Genomic DNA, 17,840 nt, shown 5'->3' on the forward strand with positions numbered 1-17,840 from the left:
GTGCACCGATGTGGCTGAGCGTGAAGGCTGCCTGTGGTCTCCCTGTCACTGCGCACTGTTGGGAGACATCCCTCTCATGTCACAGTGTGCGGGTGTGCTGAGGCTGGGCGCCTCAGTGAGATGTTGTTATTGTTGTTCACTGCCGCTGCTGGTGCTCTGAGCGTGGCCCGGCCATGCTGCTGCTGCCCATAGAGGTTAGACCATCAGACCCCTCCCGCGCACATTGCAGCAACAGTGCCAGGCCGCCCTCCGCCACAACCAACCTCATTCCCGCTACACCCTAACTGAGCTAGCCCCGCCCACTGCTGTCATTAGCAGTTCTTCACACGCCTCAACCTAACTCTAAACTCCGCCCCAGAATGACCTCTTCTCTATCTCCACACATCTCCCGAGTCGCTGGAGCCACGCCTTCAGTCTCTATCCGTGACGTTTCTCCCAGACGGCTCCTCCTATTGGCTGCCGCCCGTCGGCTGCGTGCGCTTCAGGTTAGGCTGCGCCTCCCCCTTTCCTTTTCTCTCGCTGGCCGCCGCCGCCGGTCCCCGGAGCTCCCGTCACCCGCCCCGGGCGTGCGTCCGTCCTTCCACCTCCCCGTGTGCAGAAAAGATGGCGGCGGTGGTGATGAGCGGCGGGGTGTCGGTGGTGGCCCGGCTGGAGGGCCGCGAGTTTGAGTACCTGATGAAGAAGCGCTCGGTGACCATAGGCCGCAACTCGTCGCAGGGCTCGGTGGACGTGAGCATGGGCCACTCCAGCTTCATCTCCCGCCGCCACCTGGAGATCTTCACCGCCGGGGACGAGGAGAGCGGGGGGGAGTTCTACCTCCGCTGTCTGGGCAAGAACGGGGTCTTCGTGGACGGCGTGTTTCAGAGGAGGGGGGCACCGCCGCTCCAGCTCCCCCGAGTGTGAGTACAGGGGAGGGCTGACGCATGGCTTGTTTGTAAGCAGGGGGGAGGGGAAACCGGTGACAGGTGGGGGAGGGGGGCACATGGTAGTCTAGGGGTCTGTGATCAGTGATACCTACCCGGCTACACTGTCACTGCACATGGGGAGGGGGTGTGATCGGTGGTATACTGTCACTGCATGGGGGGAGGGGGTGACTAGTTATATACTGTCTGCATGGGGGAGGGGTGTGTGACTAGTGCTGTACTGTTACTGCATGGGGGGAGGGGGTGTGTCTAGTGGTATACTGTCTGCATGGAGGAAGGGGGTGTGATCAGTAGTATACTGTCACTGCATGGGGGGGGTGACTAGTGGTATACTGTCACTGCATGGGGGGAGGGGGCGTGACTAGTGGTATACTGTCACTGCATGGGGGGAGGGGGCGTGACTAGTGGTATACTCACTGCATGGGGGAGGGGGCGTGACTAGTGGTATACTGTCACTGCATGGGGGAGGGGGCGTGACTAGTGGTATACTGTCACGGCATGGGGGAGGGGGCGTGACTAGTGGTATACTGTCACGGCATGGGGGAGGGGGCGTGACTAGTGGTATACTGTGCATGGGGTGTGTGATCAGTGGTATACTGTCTGCATGGGGGGGGGGTTTGTGTGACTAGTGACATACTGTCACTGTGTGGGGCTGTGGCTAGTGGTATACTGTCTGCATGGGGAGTGTGATCAGTGGCATACTGTCACTGCATGGGGGAAGGAGGTGTGATCAGTGGTACACTTCAGTGCAATGCTGATATGAGAGGGGACTGTAGGGGAAAATTGCAGTGGATGTTGTGAGGAATCAGAATGGTCTGATGGGCAACTTGTTTTGGAAGAAACTGTATTGTCTTTAAAAATGTTTAATATATTAAGTTTAATTCAGTTGTGTAATGAATTTTGTCATTTGACTTGAGTTGTTATGGTGATATGTTTGCTTTTTTGCTCATGCTGGATTTTGTAGTCAAAGGAGTGCAATAGCTGGCAGTGTTGGTAGCTCATATTCATGCTGTGTAATTGATGATTTTGCTTATTATGGCCTTTATTAAACATGGAAGCAACAAAGCTGGTACTAGTGGCTTTTGTATTGAATAGATGGTCTTTGTTACTAATGTGACAGTTTTTTTCCCAATTAAAGTCTTTGCTGCAGTTACTGTACTATAGTTCTGTTCCTATGATACAAGGCTGTTGCTAATAGTAAACCACAGTCCAGAAACACATGGCTGCTTGTTATTCAGATGTGTGAAGGTTGAGTAACCTGATGTACAGTAGGATACAAACAGTATGAAATAGGATTTGTGTTCATTCTGTTCTTGTTAATCTGCAAAGTAAATGTACGAGTCTAATATGTCCCTGTGTTTGTAAACACTTCCTTTGGATGTGTCCCTTTGTACACATGGCCGTGCAACTTTGCAGATAGAAGAAGGTATTCTGTGTTTAATACAGATCCTGTCTTGTCGTTTCATAAGTGCTTGACAATCTGAGGAAGTTTTCTGGTTTCATCATGCCTGCGTTGTTGCCTTAGCCTCATCCTTTGGGGTTTGGCTTGGTTGCTATGTATTTTCTGAAGAAGGAATTTTCAGACCATTACAGGTTCCATCAACAAAACCGTTCTGAATTCAACAGAAGGGGGATGTCACAAGCATTTTGTTTGGATCAAACCCTGGCAGGCTATCTGTAACAAACTCATCCATTCATTGACTGCATCACATGGCGAGACAGCAGAATAGTAGGCAATGCAATGTTTACAATTTCCTCTCCCATGATGCTTTGTGTCCTGCCTCTGTTAGATCATTGTGCATATCTAGAGACACACACATTGTTTCCTCTTCATATTGGTTCTTGCCTTGTATTTAGCTGCCTACCAGCATGTGTGAATGTTTTATTACCTTATGGTTTCATGTCATCTGCTTTAGTGTGCCGAAAGAGAGATTACATATGAGGAGCTTAGTATGTAGTGTATGTTTCAGTGTACACAGAAATAAACTGTTTATGCATACGATATCCTCCACCCCCACAATTCTGTTTGACGAAAGGGCTTCTTTTATAGAAGCTGATTAATGCAAAAAGGATTTTAAATTGTTCTTTGAGATTCATGTTGTTGCTCTCCAAATTTTGTAGTTTTAACTTGAACTATAAAATGTTAATTATTAAATATTTGTCTTAAGTGATCAGATATTGAAGAAAAATTGGCTTTACATTTATGAGAAAATGCGTAATAAAAGATAAGCTTGTGCAGAAAAATCAAGGATGAATTGTAAAAAGTAACTATGGCTTACATTATACGATCATTGGCTCGATAATCAAATGTATAGGTGAAACCGATCAATGATGAAATATGCTTAAATAGCATTAGAAATGTCTAAGCAGTCTTTTTCATAGCAGTTCTACACTTTTGTGGAATAACAGGCAAGCTGTCCTTTGCAGAAATAAATGCGAATCACCAATTCTGCATACCGGCCTGTTATTAAACACTGCATTGAATGGCGGCTGCTGGGCTTTAATTTGATGTTTGTAAGAGACTGTCCTAGGTCTACTGGTCTCATTTTATGTAAACTGGTCAGTCACAAAGCCAACAGGTGGAAATGTGCAAGGACATATTGTATAGCCACAGCTGTTTTTAAAAACAAGTCATCCTTTTAATTGGCAGATTGTCAGGCTCCAGAGCCTTACCTCCGGCACGTGCTCCTGGGGGTTGCCGTCCCGCTGGTTGGCGCGGCTGTGGCGGCAGGGAGCTGCTGGCAGCGGGTCCTCGGGGACGGATGTGCGGCTGCCGGGGGTCTGGAGAGCCGGGCGCTGCTGCGGGGATTGCTGCGTTAAGGTCCACTAGTGGTGACACAGTATAGTGTGTCAGAGACAGAAGCTAGCTAAAGCTGTGTGCTAACAGCTGAGAATGTCTCCTGTGCTGGGGGCAACCATGTTGGAGACCAGAGCATTACCAATTAAGTTCCCATTCTGTGTCCAGCCAATCCTGTGTGTTCTCCACTTACAAAATGCGCCTAGCTCAGAGGGAGAGTGCCAGTGCTTCACGTTACCTCCTTGTGAAAGGTTCTCCAGCTCTGTGCTCCCAGGTTACTTCTGGTGCCCTTGTCCTGGTTGCTCTCATCTATCGGTTACCTGAACGCTGCTGCAGTCCTGCTGTCTAAGTCTGTCGCCACTTGTGGAAGCGCTCACAGGTTCCCAGGTTGTAGACGAGCTCCAGGTACTAACGGCGGTTCTCGCAGACGTCTTCATTTCATCAAAGTCCATGTTCTTCAGCCTCGTCTTTCAATCACAAATCACAAGTCTTCAATTCTTCTAAGTCCAAGTTCTTCAGCCTCGTCTTTTACTCAGTCTTCAGTTCCTCTTTACTGGAGTTCTTCAGCTTCACTCTTCAAGTCATTTAACCATAGACTCTAATTCTTCCATTTCTCCAATATTCGTGTACAGCCTGATTATTCATTAAAACTACAGTTATCTTCCTACGGAGTCCTCCTTTTCTTTACGCCCTCCGGCCAACGTTAACTAGTTTGGCCTCCACCCCATGAGGAGGAATCACATTCACCCACCTCGTTTACTCTCCTCACAGGCAGCCGTCCCTTCAGCCAAAACTCTGTTGTCGGAACCCCAACTTACGCCGAGCGTGACACAGATATAATAGTTTAACCATCTTTAATAGGAATCAATATACATAGTGTGTTAAATATTTTTGTTTCTGTGTGTATTTATTACACATTCTTGTGGCAGTATAGTTTGCACAGTGGTGGGCATTACTGCCTAACAGCACTGAGGTCATGAGTTCAATTCCCATCCATTGCAAATCCACATGGAGTGCGTCTGTTCTCCGGATGTTTGTGTTTTTTTTTTCCCATACTACAAAAAACGTACAGGTAGGTTAATTGGCTGCTGACAAATTAACCATGTTGTATATCCATATGCTATGGAATTTTGATTGTAAGCCCCACTGCACTGGGGCAGGGACTAATGTAAATGACTGAAATTTTTTTTGTCAATCACTGTGTAATATGTGTTCGCTATATAAATAACTGTAAATACATTTTATCTCTTAGCAACATTTTTAGTGGTTTCTCTATTGTATAAGAGTATTACAGGCCATACACCTGCCTATCCAGCTGCCATTCTGGTCACCTGTTTTGTTTCCTCAGTTAAAGCAGTTGGATTCCTTCTTCCCAGTTAGTGCAGACAGTATAACTGGGCACGCGGACTGAAATCTGTCCTATGTTGACTGTGATTACCAACTGGTGGTCTTGCTGATCTTTAGTTGACACTATACTTGTTTTGTTGCTACAAGTGGTTTGTCAGTTTAAGGTATTTCATTGGGTTTTAAATAGGTTTCAATCAGTTGGGGAGTATAAGAATTTTTTTTTTTTTACATTCTCGAGTACCTAAAATATTGATCACTTGCAGGAATGCACATTTCAAATTCCTGGTATAGGCTTAAAATGTCAGGTGGATTCCGCAGTTTGCTGCACTCCTTGGAAGGAGCTGACATACGGCCTGATTCAGGTTAGTATGTAAGCCCGATGATGGGAGAACTGTGCATATGCAGAACAAGTCCTGTGTGATCACTCGCAGTCCCCCCCCCTTAGCCACGGCATGATTGATACCGCATTCAGATCACAAATGCCGGATCCCACCCGGTAAGAGAAACGTGTCCTTACCGGGTGGGATCCGGCATTTGCTCTGCTATGGTGGCTTTCCGACCCGGCAATATACCGGGTCGGTTGCCATAGCAGCGGTGGGGCGCAGCAGCAGCAGGGCGGGGTTGGAGGTGGCGCTGGGAGATGAGCTCATCTCCTGCGCCGCCTCTCCCTATGCTGTGAATGGGAACCGTGTCGCATCGACGCGGCTCCCATTCACACTGCGCCTGACCCGGTATTCAACCCGGGTATAATCCTTCTTTTATACCGGGTTGAATTACCGGGTCAGGCGACCCGCTAATTCCTGCAGAGTGCTTTCACATCGCACACTGACCCGTGTCGACACGGCAATATGCCGTGTCGATACCGGGTTATTTGTGCGATGTGAAAGGGGTATTAGATACTGCGGCGTTTGGTGGGCGGAGTGGGGACCCGTCGCCCTCATTTTGTAGGCTTGCTGAGCACAGGGTTAGCGTCTTCTAATGGGCACTACACATTGAGCGATCCGCTGCCGAGCTGCCAGACGGCGGATACGGGTGTCCCGGCTGCGGGGGGGCAGTGACGGGGCCCGGCTCCATATAAATGCAGGCAAATATGAACAAGATCGTCCATATTGGCCTGCATGCACAGGCGATGGGGCACCAGCGATGAACGAGCGCGGGGCTGCGCATCGTTCATCGCTGGCACCTCCACACTGAACTATATGAACGGTATCTCATTCATTAATGAACGAGATCGTTCATATCTTCCACTAATATCGCGCAGTGTGTAGGGCCCATAACACAGACTTTCTGGTCCCGGCAGTAGAGTTCCGACGGACCGTCTGTGTAAGCTTTAGCTTAAGGACCCCATACATCAGAGCCCTGTTTCCACGATTCCCCGATCTGATGGCACCACCAATTTCGGGGAAATTAAACATGTTAAAAATCCCCATTGCAGCTGTTTTCAATCAGGCAATCTGTATTCTTAAACATGTTTATTATTTCTGATTTTCCGACCCGCCTGTCGGGGGATCAGGAAATTGTGGCAATCTGTCGCTGATGTATAGGGGCCTTGACTCATATGGCTGGACGCAGCACTTGGATTTGCAGTGCATTCAGTTGGCATTTATTTCCCACAGATACCGCCAACTGCATTAGCTTTTTATTTGTACGGTATTGGACAGCCGCTTCCCTTCAGCTGTGCAATACCATACTTCTCTGAATCGGGCCCATAGTACAGTTTCCCTGTGTACTATTGCACGTGCAAATGTAAAAAGTGTATTTAAATACATAGTTCAAAAGCAGAGTTATACTGAATTAAGCTAGTAAAACTAGACAAGTCTCCTTTTAGAGGTGAATGTTTACATTTTGTAATGTAAGTGCTGCCAACAAACCACATTTCCTGTCCCAAGTAGAGCTTGCAGCTTATGTTCTAGCAGTTGTAGAGCCTGGGGGTAATGCATCTTCTAGTCTTTCTGCATTGTGATGTATTCAATTCTGAGGGTTCTTTATTGGCAGGCTATTTTTGTTCATTGGTTGCCACAGTGAAACATTTTGCTGGCTTTAAACAGTGACTGCAAATATACATATATTATGACATGATTATATGCCATTTAGGTTGTTCTGGACTGATATGTACAGAAGCTGAAATAATGCCTTAAAAAGTAAAATAGCAGTACCGTTAGCAGGGCCTTAGAATTGTGTATATAATACGGACGGTGTAATGGTTAGCATTACTGCTTCACAGCACTGAGGTCATGGGTTCAAGTCCCACCATGGCTCTAACTGTGTGGAGTTTGTATATTCTCCCCGCACTTGCGTGGGTTTCCTCCGGGTACTCCGGTTTCCTCCCACAATCCAAAAATATACTGGTAGGCCACAATCCAAAAATATACTGGTAGGTTAATTGGATCCCAACAAAACACTAGCGTGAATGTGTCTGTGTGTACATGTGATAGGGAATCTAGGTTGTCAGTTCCACTGGGGCAGGGACTGATGTGAATGGGCCAATATTCTCTGTAAAGAGCTGCGGAATATGTGTGCGCTATATAAATAACTGGTAATAATATAATCCTCTAGGGTAGTGTTTAAATTGCACATGGCTATATTGAAGAGTACTGTATTGATTGATTTTTTTGTTGTTGTAGAGAAAAGCACTGTGTGTCTTGCAGTTTTAGTAATTGGTATTGTATGTTTTCTCTCCCTTTGGTGCCTTGTGATATACTGCAAACTGCCCATTGATGTTTTTTATGTTTAATAGTGTTTTGCATGCATTTTTCACAGTGGGTATATGCGTGTAAACCGGTTTATCACTAAAATCTTTTCGCTAAGTGAGTTTATATTGTTACTTGCATTACAATAGCATTATGTTTTTAAACACTTTGGGGCAGTATTCTATTGATATATCGCATCTGATCTCCCCTCTGCATTGATGGCAGATCGCGGGGTGATATTCAATTGTCCCCCGTTATCGCCCATATTACATGACTAAAGTCATGGGCGCAATTGCGAAAGCAAATTTTTGCTTGTTTCAGCTCGCCTCCCTCGGGAGTAGCGAGCTGAAACGCTGATATTTGGCCCATCGGCAGAAACATTTGAATAGCTGCCTGTGGGTGCGATAAGGGGCAGCATCAATCTTGTTCTGTGCCAGTGCACTTGGACCAGAATGAAACTAAATAATCATCACACTGCTAGGGAATATGCATAACAAATGCATTTTGTTTACTAGCATTTAAAAAAGGGCATCTCCATAGCTCAAATTGGAAACTACATTTCTGTATATTTTGAGTTACTAATTTGGATCAATATATAAATTGTTCTGTTAGCAATGTTGTCTCCATATTTAAGTTAGAAAAAACGTATTATTTCTGGAGTCCCATGGGGTATTGACTGGATCCGCAGGAGACATGGGCACACTATAAGACTTTGGGTGTGAACTGGCTCCTCCCTCTATGCCCCTCCTCCAGACCTCAGATTCTGTGCCCAGGAGAGACTGGACACACACTAGGGGAGCTCTACTGAGTTTCTCTGGAAAGACTTTGTTAGGCTTTTTTATTTTCAGGGAGACCTGCTGGCTACAGGCTCCCTGCTTCGTGGGACTGAGGGGAGAGAAGTCAAACCTACTTCTTCTGAGTTAAGGGCTCTGCTTCTTAGGCTACTGGACACCATTAGCTCCAGAGGGTTCGATCACTTGGTACGCCTAGCTGCTTGTTCCCGGAGCCGCGCCGTCACCCCCCCCTCACAGAAGCCACAAGAAAGAAGCCGGGTGAGTATTAGAAGAACAGAAGACTTCAGACGGCAGAAGACTTCAGTAACGGAGGTACAGCACAGCAGTCGCACTGCGCTCCATGCTCCCACACTCCAACGGCACTCACAGGGCGCTGGGGGTGGGGGGGGAGCGCCCTGGACAACAAGTTACTGGAGCCTTGTTTTACACTGGAAATATACATATTAGGGGTGCCTGGGCACTGTGTATGTACCCCCGCCAGTATAATATTTAACATTTTAGCGGGACTATAGCGCGCCAGGAAGGGGCGGGGCTTAGCCGCACAGCTTACCAGCGCCATTTTGTCTTCACAGTGCATGCGGAGACGCTGGCCCGGACCCCTCCACTCCCCTTATACGTAACAAAGGGAGCAAAACTTGGGGGGGGGCACAAGCAATTGGTTTATATATATATATATATATATATATATATATATATATATATATATATATATATATATATATATATATATATATATATATATATATATATATATATAAAAATAGAAATGGATTCTCGTGGGAGCCAATATGCCTTTTGTATGACAATAATTAAAAGTTTTTATTGTACAGAAACAAACGATATTTATCCTAAGCGTTCGTTATTGACACAACCTTCTAAAAATTCATATAAAACAATATTACAATCTTATACATAAATTACAGTTGGATGTGAGGATTTTACAGCCAGGTGATCAGTCAGAACTCGAAATGGATGTATCTCCAACCAGATGTTTGTGATAAGGACTTTGTTAACCAGACGTTGCAAAACCCAACGCGTTTCGTCCGTTAGGACTTCATCAGGGGTTTGGAATCAGTTCTTATAGTAGGAGTGATTACCATTGATTAGAAAGGTTTAGAATATCCAATGATTACATCCAATCACATATTCAATTCGATAAATATAATATCTAGATAGACTTCAAAAAAATATATATAAATTTGGTTGAAATTAGATGATGTTACGTTCCCTATTTTCAATCAAGAATGGTGGAACCTTATAGTCTACCTCTGTTTATACATGTCACCAAACAGAGAACTTAGGAAAATTTCAAATCCTGAACGAAACTATTCCTTTTTACAGGAACAAGTGCAACCTCATTGAATACCAACTACAGACTTTTTCTGTAGTTGGTATTCAATGAGGTTGCACTTGTTCCTGTAAAAAGGAATAGTTTCGTTCAGGATTTGAAATTTTCCTAAGTTCTCTGTTTGGTGACATGTATAAACAGAGGTAGACTATAAGGTTCCACCATTCTTGATTGAAAATAGGGAACGTAACATCATCTAATTTCAACCAAATTTATATATATTTTTTTGAAGTCTATCTAGATATTATATTTATCGAATTGAATATGTGATTGGATGTAATCATTGGATATTCTAAACCTTTCTAATCAATGGTAATCACTCCTACTATAAGAACTGATTCCAAACCCCTGATGAAGTCCTAACGGACGAAACGCGTTGGGTTTTGCAACGTCTGGTTAACAAAGTCCTTATCACAAACATCTGGTTGGAGATACATCCATTTCGAGTTCTGACTGATCACCTGGCTGTAAAATCCTCACATCCAACTGTAATTTATGTATAAGATTGTAATATTGTTTTATATGAATTTTTAGAAGGTTGTGTCAATAACGAACGCTTAGGATAAATATCGTTTGTTTCTGTACAATAAAAACTTTTAATTATTGTCATACAAAAGGCATATTGGCTCCCACGAGAATCCATTTCTATTTGTAATCTACTTTTAATACCTTATCTGACAGAGGGTATTTCTTGTTGGTTTGAGACTAGAGGTATAGCGCAAGATATTAGGGTTGATTTTTTGTTTTGTAATATATATATATATATATATATAATATTCAGCGCAGACATTCTATATTATTTATGTAGTAGTATATGGGCGCTGAGGTGTGAGCTGGCATACTCCCTCTGTGTTCTCTCTACAGGCTTCCCTGTGGGTCTGTCCCCTTTGGCCAGTGTGAGTGTGGTGTGTCGGTACTGCGTGTCGACATGTCTGAGGCTGAGTGTTCCTCCCCGGAGGAAGTTACGGGGGGCGCGGAGAAGGATTTGGGAATGACTGTCGGCACAGCCGACTGCTGATTGGGTGAATATGTTGAGTACATTGGGGTCGATTCTATTCGGCAACTAATGAATAGCGCCGGGAATTAGCTCCCGACGCTATTCAATTCAGCAACTAGTTACGTCGGCGATGGCCCGTTCTCGCCGACAAAACAGGTAGTTTTGTCGGGAGAACGGGCATTCTCCGACTTAACTCCCCGGCGCGAGGCTGATTCCCGACAGAATCAGCCTCGCGCCGGCCGCGAGGCAGCACTTTTGTCGGGTTTCTCTTCTCATCCCCCGGGGATGAGAGAAGAATTCCCGACAATTGCAGGTAATTAGTTGCTGAATTGAATAGCGTCAGGAGCTAATTCCCGGCGCTATTCATTAGTTGCCGAATAGAATCGACCCCCTTGAATGCAAATGTGGCATTATTGTCTAAGAGGCTAGATAAACTGATTCTCAGACACAAACGTGGAGAAAATCCATGGAGGACGCTTTGTCTCAGGTACAGTCCCCCTCAGGGTCACAAAAACATTCGTTTACCCAGATGACCGATACGGATACCGACACAGACTCTGATTCCAGTGTCGACTTCAATGAGGCCAGTTTACATCCGAAATTGGTTAAGAGTATTCAGTACATGATTGTGGCTATTAAAGATGTTTTACATATTTCTGAAGTGCCTGCTGTTCCAGATACAAGGGTTTGTTTATATAAAGGAAAAAAACCTGAGGTGACATTTCCCCCCTCTCATGAACTGAACGCTCTTTGTGAAAAGGCTTGGGAGTCGCCTGACAAAAGTTGGCAGATTCCTAAGATAATTTTTATGGCATATCCTTTCCCCTCTGACGACAGGGAGAAATGGGAGTTATCTCCCAATGTGGACAAAGCTCTGTCCCGACTGTCCAAAAAGGTGGCGCTTCCGTCTCCTGACACGGCTGCCCTCAAGGATCCGGTGGATCGCAAGCAGGAGACGACATTGAAGGCCATTTTCGTCACTACTGGTGCACTCCTCAGGCCTGCCGTGGCGTCTGCATTGGTGAGTAGTGCTAAGTGGGCTGATAATTTAGCATCTGACAAGGATACCCTTGATAAGAATAACATTCTTTTGACTCTTGGTTATATCAAGGACGCTGCAGATTACCTAAAGGATGCGGCGAGGGATATTGGCCTCTTGGGATCAAGGGCCAATGCCATGGCGGTCTCGGCCAGGAGGGCGCTGTGGATCCATCAATGGAATGCTGATGCCGACTCCAAGAAAGCTATGGAAGCTCTCCCTTTTAAAGGTAGTGTCTTGTTTGGCGACAGCCTTGCTGACCTGGTGTCTACCGCTACTGCGGGTAAGTCATCTTTTCTTCCTTATGTTTCCGCACAACAGAAAAAGACGGCCAATTATCAGATGCAGTCCTTTCGGCCTAATAAATACAAAAAAAAGAAAGGGCTCGTCCTTCTTCGCTTTAAAGGGTAGAGGAAGGGGAAAAAGGTCGCCTGCTGTGTCTGGCGCCCAGGACCAAAAGTCCTCCCCCCGCCTCTGCCAAGTCCACCGCATGACACTGGGGCTCCCCTACGGGAGTCCGTGCAGGTGGGGCGCCGTCTCCGAATCTTCAGTCAGGCCTGGTTTCAATCGGGCCTAGATCCTTGGGTCTTAGACATAGTGTCCCAGGGGTACAAACTGGAGTTTCAGGAGATGCCCCCCCGCCGCTTTTTCAAATCAGCCTTGCCAGTTTCTCTTCCAGAAAGAGAAGTAGTAAATGCTGCAGTACAAAAGCTGTGTCAACAGAGGGTCATTGTCCCGGTTCCCCCGTCCCAACGGGGGGAAGGGTTCTATTTGAGCCTCTTTGTCGTGCCAAAGCCGGACGGCTCGGTCAGACCGATTCTGAACCTAAAAATCCCTCAATCCGTACTTGAAAACTTTCAGGTTCAAGATGGAATCTCTTCGAGCTGTGATCTCCAGCCTAGAAGGGGGGAATTTTATGGCATCAGTCGACATAAAAGATGCCTACTTACACGTCCCGATATATACTCCTCATCAGGCCTTCCTAAGGTTTGCGGTGCAGGATTGTCATTACCAATTTCAGACGTTGCTGTTTGGGCTTTCCACGGCCCTGAAGGTCTTCACCAAGGTGATGGCGGAAGTGATGGTACTCCTACGCAAGCAGGGTGTCACAATTATCCCGTACTTGGACGATCTCCTGATAAAGGCGAGATCAGAAGAGCAGTTGCTAAGAAATGTGGAACTCTCCCTGACGGTTCTGCAACATCATGGTTGGATTCTAAATTTGCCAAAGTCTCAGTTGATTCCGACAACTCGGCTGCCCTTCTTGGGCATGATCCTAGGCACGGAACTACAGAGTGTGTTTCTTCCGGCGGAAAAAGCTCTGGAAATCCAGACCATGGTCAAGGAGATTCTGAAACCGGCAAGAGTGTCGATTCATCAATGCACTCGAGTGCTAGGGCAGATGGTTGCGGCTTACGAAGCCATTCCATTTGGCAGGTTTCATGCCCGGGTGTTTCAGTGGGATCTGCTGAACAAATGGTCCGGGTCTCACCTGCACATGCACCGGAAAATAAGTCTATCTTCCAGGACCAGAATATCTCTCCTGTGGTGGCTGCAAAGTTCTCACCTTCTAGAGGGACGCAGGTTCGGAATCCAGGATTGGGTCCTGCTCACCACAGATGCAAGTCTCCGAGGCTGGGGTGCAGTCACACAAGGAAGAAGTTTCCAGGGAAAATGGTCAAGCCAGGAAACTTGTCTCCACATAAACGTTCTGGAGTTTAGAGCCATTTACAACGGCCTTCTGCAAGCGGAACACCTTCTTCGAGGTCTACCTGTCCTGATTCAGTCGGACAACGTAACAGCGGTGGCGTACGTAAACCGCCAGGGCGGAACAAAGAGCAGAGCTGCAATGGCGGAGGCCACAAGAGTTCTCGGATGGGCGGAAAAGCACATGAGCGCTCTGTCAGCAGTCTTCCTTCCGGTCGTGGACAACTGGGAAGCAGACTTCCTCAGCAGACACGATTTCCATCCGGGAGAGTGGGCTCTTCATCAAGAGATATTTGCAGAAATGACAAGGCGTTGGGGAATTCCTCAAATAGACATGATGGCGTCTTGCCTCAACAAGAAGCTTCCGAGGTATTGTTCCAGGTCGAGGGACCCCCAAGCCAGTGCAGTGGACGCCCTGGTAACTCCGTGGGTGTTTCGGTCGGTATATGTGTTCCCTCCACTTCCTTTCATTCCAAAAGTGTTGAGGATCATAAGATGAACAAGGGTTCCGGCAGTACTCGTCGTTCCAGATTGGCCACGGAGGGCCTGGTATCCGGATCTTCAGGAATTGCTCATAGAAGATCCTTGGCCACTTCCTCTCAGAGAGGACCTGTTACTGCAGGGGCCATGCGTGTTTCCGGACTTACCGCGGCTGGGTTTGACGGCGTGGTGGTTGAACGCCAAATCCTAGCTCGTAAAGGTATTCCCGGGGAAGTCATCCCCACTCTCCTTAAGGCTAGAAAGGCGGTCACGGCAAAACATTATCACCGTATTTGGAGAAAATATGTGTCGTGGTGTGAAACCAAAACAGCTCCTGCGGAGGAGTTTCATTTGGGTCGTTTCCTCCATTTTTTGCAGGCAGGAGTGGATGCAGGCCTGAAATTGGGTTCCATCAAAGTGCAGATTTCGGCTTTATCTATTTTCTTTCAAAAAGAATTTGCCGCCCTTCCTGAGGTTCAGACTTTTGTGAAGGGAGTGCTGTATATCCATCCTCCATTTGTGGCATCGTGGGATCTTGAAGTGGTGTTACAGTTTCTTATGTCTCACTGGTTTGAACCTTTGCGAAAGGTTGAGTTAAAGTTTCTCACTTGGAAAGTGGTCATGCTTTTGTCTTGGCGTCTGCCAGACGAGTGTCAGAATTGGCGGCTTTGTCTCACAAGAGCCCATATTTGATTTTTCATGTGGACAGAGCGGAATTGAGGACTCGTCAACAATTTCTGCCGAAGGTGGTTTGTTCGTTTCACATAAATCAACCTATCGTGGTACCTGTGGCTACGGATGCTGTGGCAGTCCCAAAATCTCTTGATGTTGTAAGAGCTTTGAAAATTTATGTCGCCAGAACGGCTCTTGTTAGGAAAACGGAGGCTCTGTTTGTCCTGTATGCTTCCAACAAGATTGGAAATCCTGCTTCCAAGCAGACTATTGCACGCTGGATTTGTAATACGATTCAGCACGCTCATTCTTCGTCTGGGTTGCCATTGCCAAAGTCAGTAAAGGCCCATTCTACCAGGAAGGTGGGCTCATCTTGGGCGGCTGCCCAAGGGGTCTCGGCACTTCAACTTTGCCGAGCAGCTACGTGGTCGGGTTCAAATACTTTTGCTAAATTCTGTAAGTTTGATACCCTGGCTGAGGGGGACCTCATGTTTGCTCAATCGGTGCTGCAGAGTCGTCCGCACTCTCCCGCCCGGTCTGGAGCTTTGGTATTGACCCCATGGTCCTTTTGGAGTCCCCAGCATCCTCTAGGACGTAAGAGAAAATAGGATTTTAATACCTACCGGTAAATCCTTTTCTCCTAGTCCGTAGAGGATGCTGGGCGCCCATCCCAGTGCGGACTGTTCCTTGCAGTTGTATTGTTGGTTGTTGTTTTCAGTTACACGATGGTTATGTTCAGTTTGTTGCTGTTTTTTTCGTTCATACTGTTATCTGGTATTCATGCTATTCCAGTTGTACGGTGTGTTTGTGGTGTGAGCTGGTATGTATCTCACCCTTAGTTTAACAAAAATCATTTTTACTCGAAATGTCCGTCTCCCCTGGGCACAGTTCCTATAACTGAGGTCTGGAGGAGGGGCATAGAGGGAGGAGCCAGTTCACACCCAGTAAAAGTCTTATAGTGTGCCCATGTCTCCTGCGGATCCAGTCTATACCCCATGGTTCTTTTGGAGTCCCCAGCATCCTCTACGGACTAGAAGAAAAGGATTTACCGGTAGGTATTAAAATCCTATTTTTCATGGGATTACCTTTACTGTGACTGCATAAAATGTTACCACCCGCAATTTTGTACAAGATAAATATTTCCATGTAATTTAGTATATTGTTAATTGAACACATTTTACATTGGTTTGCTTGAAACCTAGAATAAGCCACACTTAAGACAATACCAAGTTTGCGTTAGTTACATGTCCATGTGCAGAGCATACTCCTAGAAATCTGGTATAACTTGAGTGTAATATTTGCTGTTGTCACATGTTACCAGGGTAACCCAAATGTGTTTATGCTTAAAGCATGGAGAAAATGACAGGCAGCAGCTGAAGTGACTTGTCCTAGAGCAACCATTAATGGCAGCATAATGGATCATAGGGTCGTAATGGAAAAAGGTTGACATGGGTGTTTTATGTATTTTTGGTGTCATTTTCTTTGTAAAGTGACCGGGAACCCCAATTAGTGCACGATGTCCCCATGCTTTGCTGACTATGCTTCGGGCAAGGTGTCTCGCTCCACTAGCACTGCGCTCGGCACAGGTTACTATTCCCAATTGTAGTCCACGTGGATCGTAAAGTATGAAAAAGTTCAAAAAGTGAAGGGAAAAAAAAAAGTGAAACACATGCCAACCTAGTGACCATGCTGACCAATAGTGGTCGATCTAAGTGCTGTCAACCTAAAGACCAGATACCGTTTTGCAGGAAGGGAAGGAAGATGCTAAGGGGTATATTCAATAAGAGTCGGATCCATTCCGACATGCATTTGTCGGAATGGATCCAACAACCCCTATTCAAAGAGTGACCAAATCAGACTGTCTGATTTGTCCGCTGCTGCTCACCTCCCCTCTCTCCTCGCTCCGGCGCCGCTCCCCTCGCCCTGACGCTGCTCCCCTCAGGCTGGATGGAGGAAGCGGTGACCATATCAATCCGACTTTTTACAAAGTCGGATTGACATTGTCGGAAACGGGTCCTAAACCTGTTGGTTTTGGTCCCCTTTCCGACAGAAGCACGTGGATCGGCTGCTTTCCGTCAGATTTTCCATGCTTTCCGTCAGATTTTCCGTCTTGTCTGGGAAAAAAACGGGGCCGTATTGAATAGAACCCCTTCCAATCTGAACCTGTCGGAAACTGCCGTCTTTCCGACAAGACGGCAGTTTCCGACAGGTATTGAATACACCCCTAAGTTGTCATATAGTCAGTCCAAGCATATACAGTTCAGAGGCTCTGATTTGACACCTAAATGAATGCATCCAGTTTGTTGACAAACAGATTCTAATTTTCACATGCATCTCTCTCGTATGATTCAGTTTAACACTGTACCCTAATTACTGTGAATGTGTAAGATGGACTGGCTCCATACTAATATGGTACATAAATAATATATTTAACAAACATGCTTCCAAGCTTTCCATGCAGAGAATTTGAATTTGTTCTGAGAGAGAACATAATTTTAATTACGAATACATACTACGTTAAGACACTCTTGGGGAGGTGCCCTGCGGAGTGTTTGTTTGATTCCTATTTTTTTCTGCACAGAAGGCCTGTTCTCATTTCTGTACGGTGAGATTACACTGTCCAGTCACATGCTCACCCTGACTGAGCTCAAGTCTTTATAGAGCGCTAGCTGGTCACCATTGAAGTGTACCATAAAAGCAAACTCTAATTACACTTATCAGTGCAGTCTAACGTTAGACATGAGTTATAACGCAAGGTACGTTGGGAGTTTTTAGTTTGAGGTTTGATTGAGTGGTAAAACTGTAACCATCCAGTGACACACCAGTAACTGCTCAAGGGTTTTTTGTTCCATCATTGGTTTATCTACAAGAAAATACCACCCCATAAAAAACTTCAGAAAAAAACCCTGCAATTTCTGTCTGTGGGCCAGATTCAGAGTTGAACGTAAACCCAGTGTTTTGAGAATTGCGCAGGTTTTGTACTTTGTGTATGCAGAATAGCTTGCAGTGCCCCTTAAGCCGCAGTATAATTGACATGCGGTAGTTT

General features: G+C 46.0%; 1 protein-coding gene across 4 annotated transcripts in view; it reads left to right on the plus strand.

Annotated features, from left to right (window-relative positions):
• The first annotated feature begins 444 nt into the window (after positions 1-444).
• The window catches only part of FOXK2 (forkhead box K2), a 165,046-nt gene continuing 147,650 nt past the window's right edge, over positions 445-17,840 (plus strand). For 2 of the 4 annotated variants that reach the window (XM_063960986.1, XM_063960989.1), the window contains exon 1: positions 446-899. In XM_063960986.1, the coding sequence (XP_063817056.1) occupies positions 604-899 (296 nt within the window). In that variant the 5' untranslated portion in view covers positions 446-603. Of the gene's footprint in view, positions 900-17,840 lie in introns of all 4 variants that reach the window. The other 2 variants (XM_063960987.1, XM_063960988.1) reach the window with 2 other exon arrangements.

The sequence above is a fragment of the Pseudophryne corroboree genome, chromosome 3 (genome assembly GCF_028390025.1).
Source record: "Pseudophryne corroboree isolate aPseCor3 chromosome 3, aPseCor3.hap2, whole genome shotgun sequence".
Classification (NCBI taxonomy): domain Eukaryota; kingdom Metazoa; phylum Chordata; class Amphibia; order Anura; family Myobatrachidae; genus Pseudophryne; species Pseudophryne corroboree.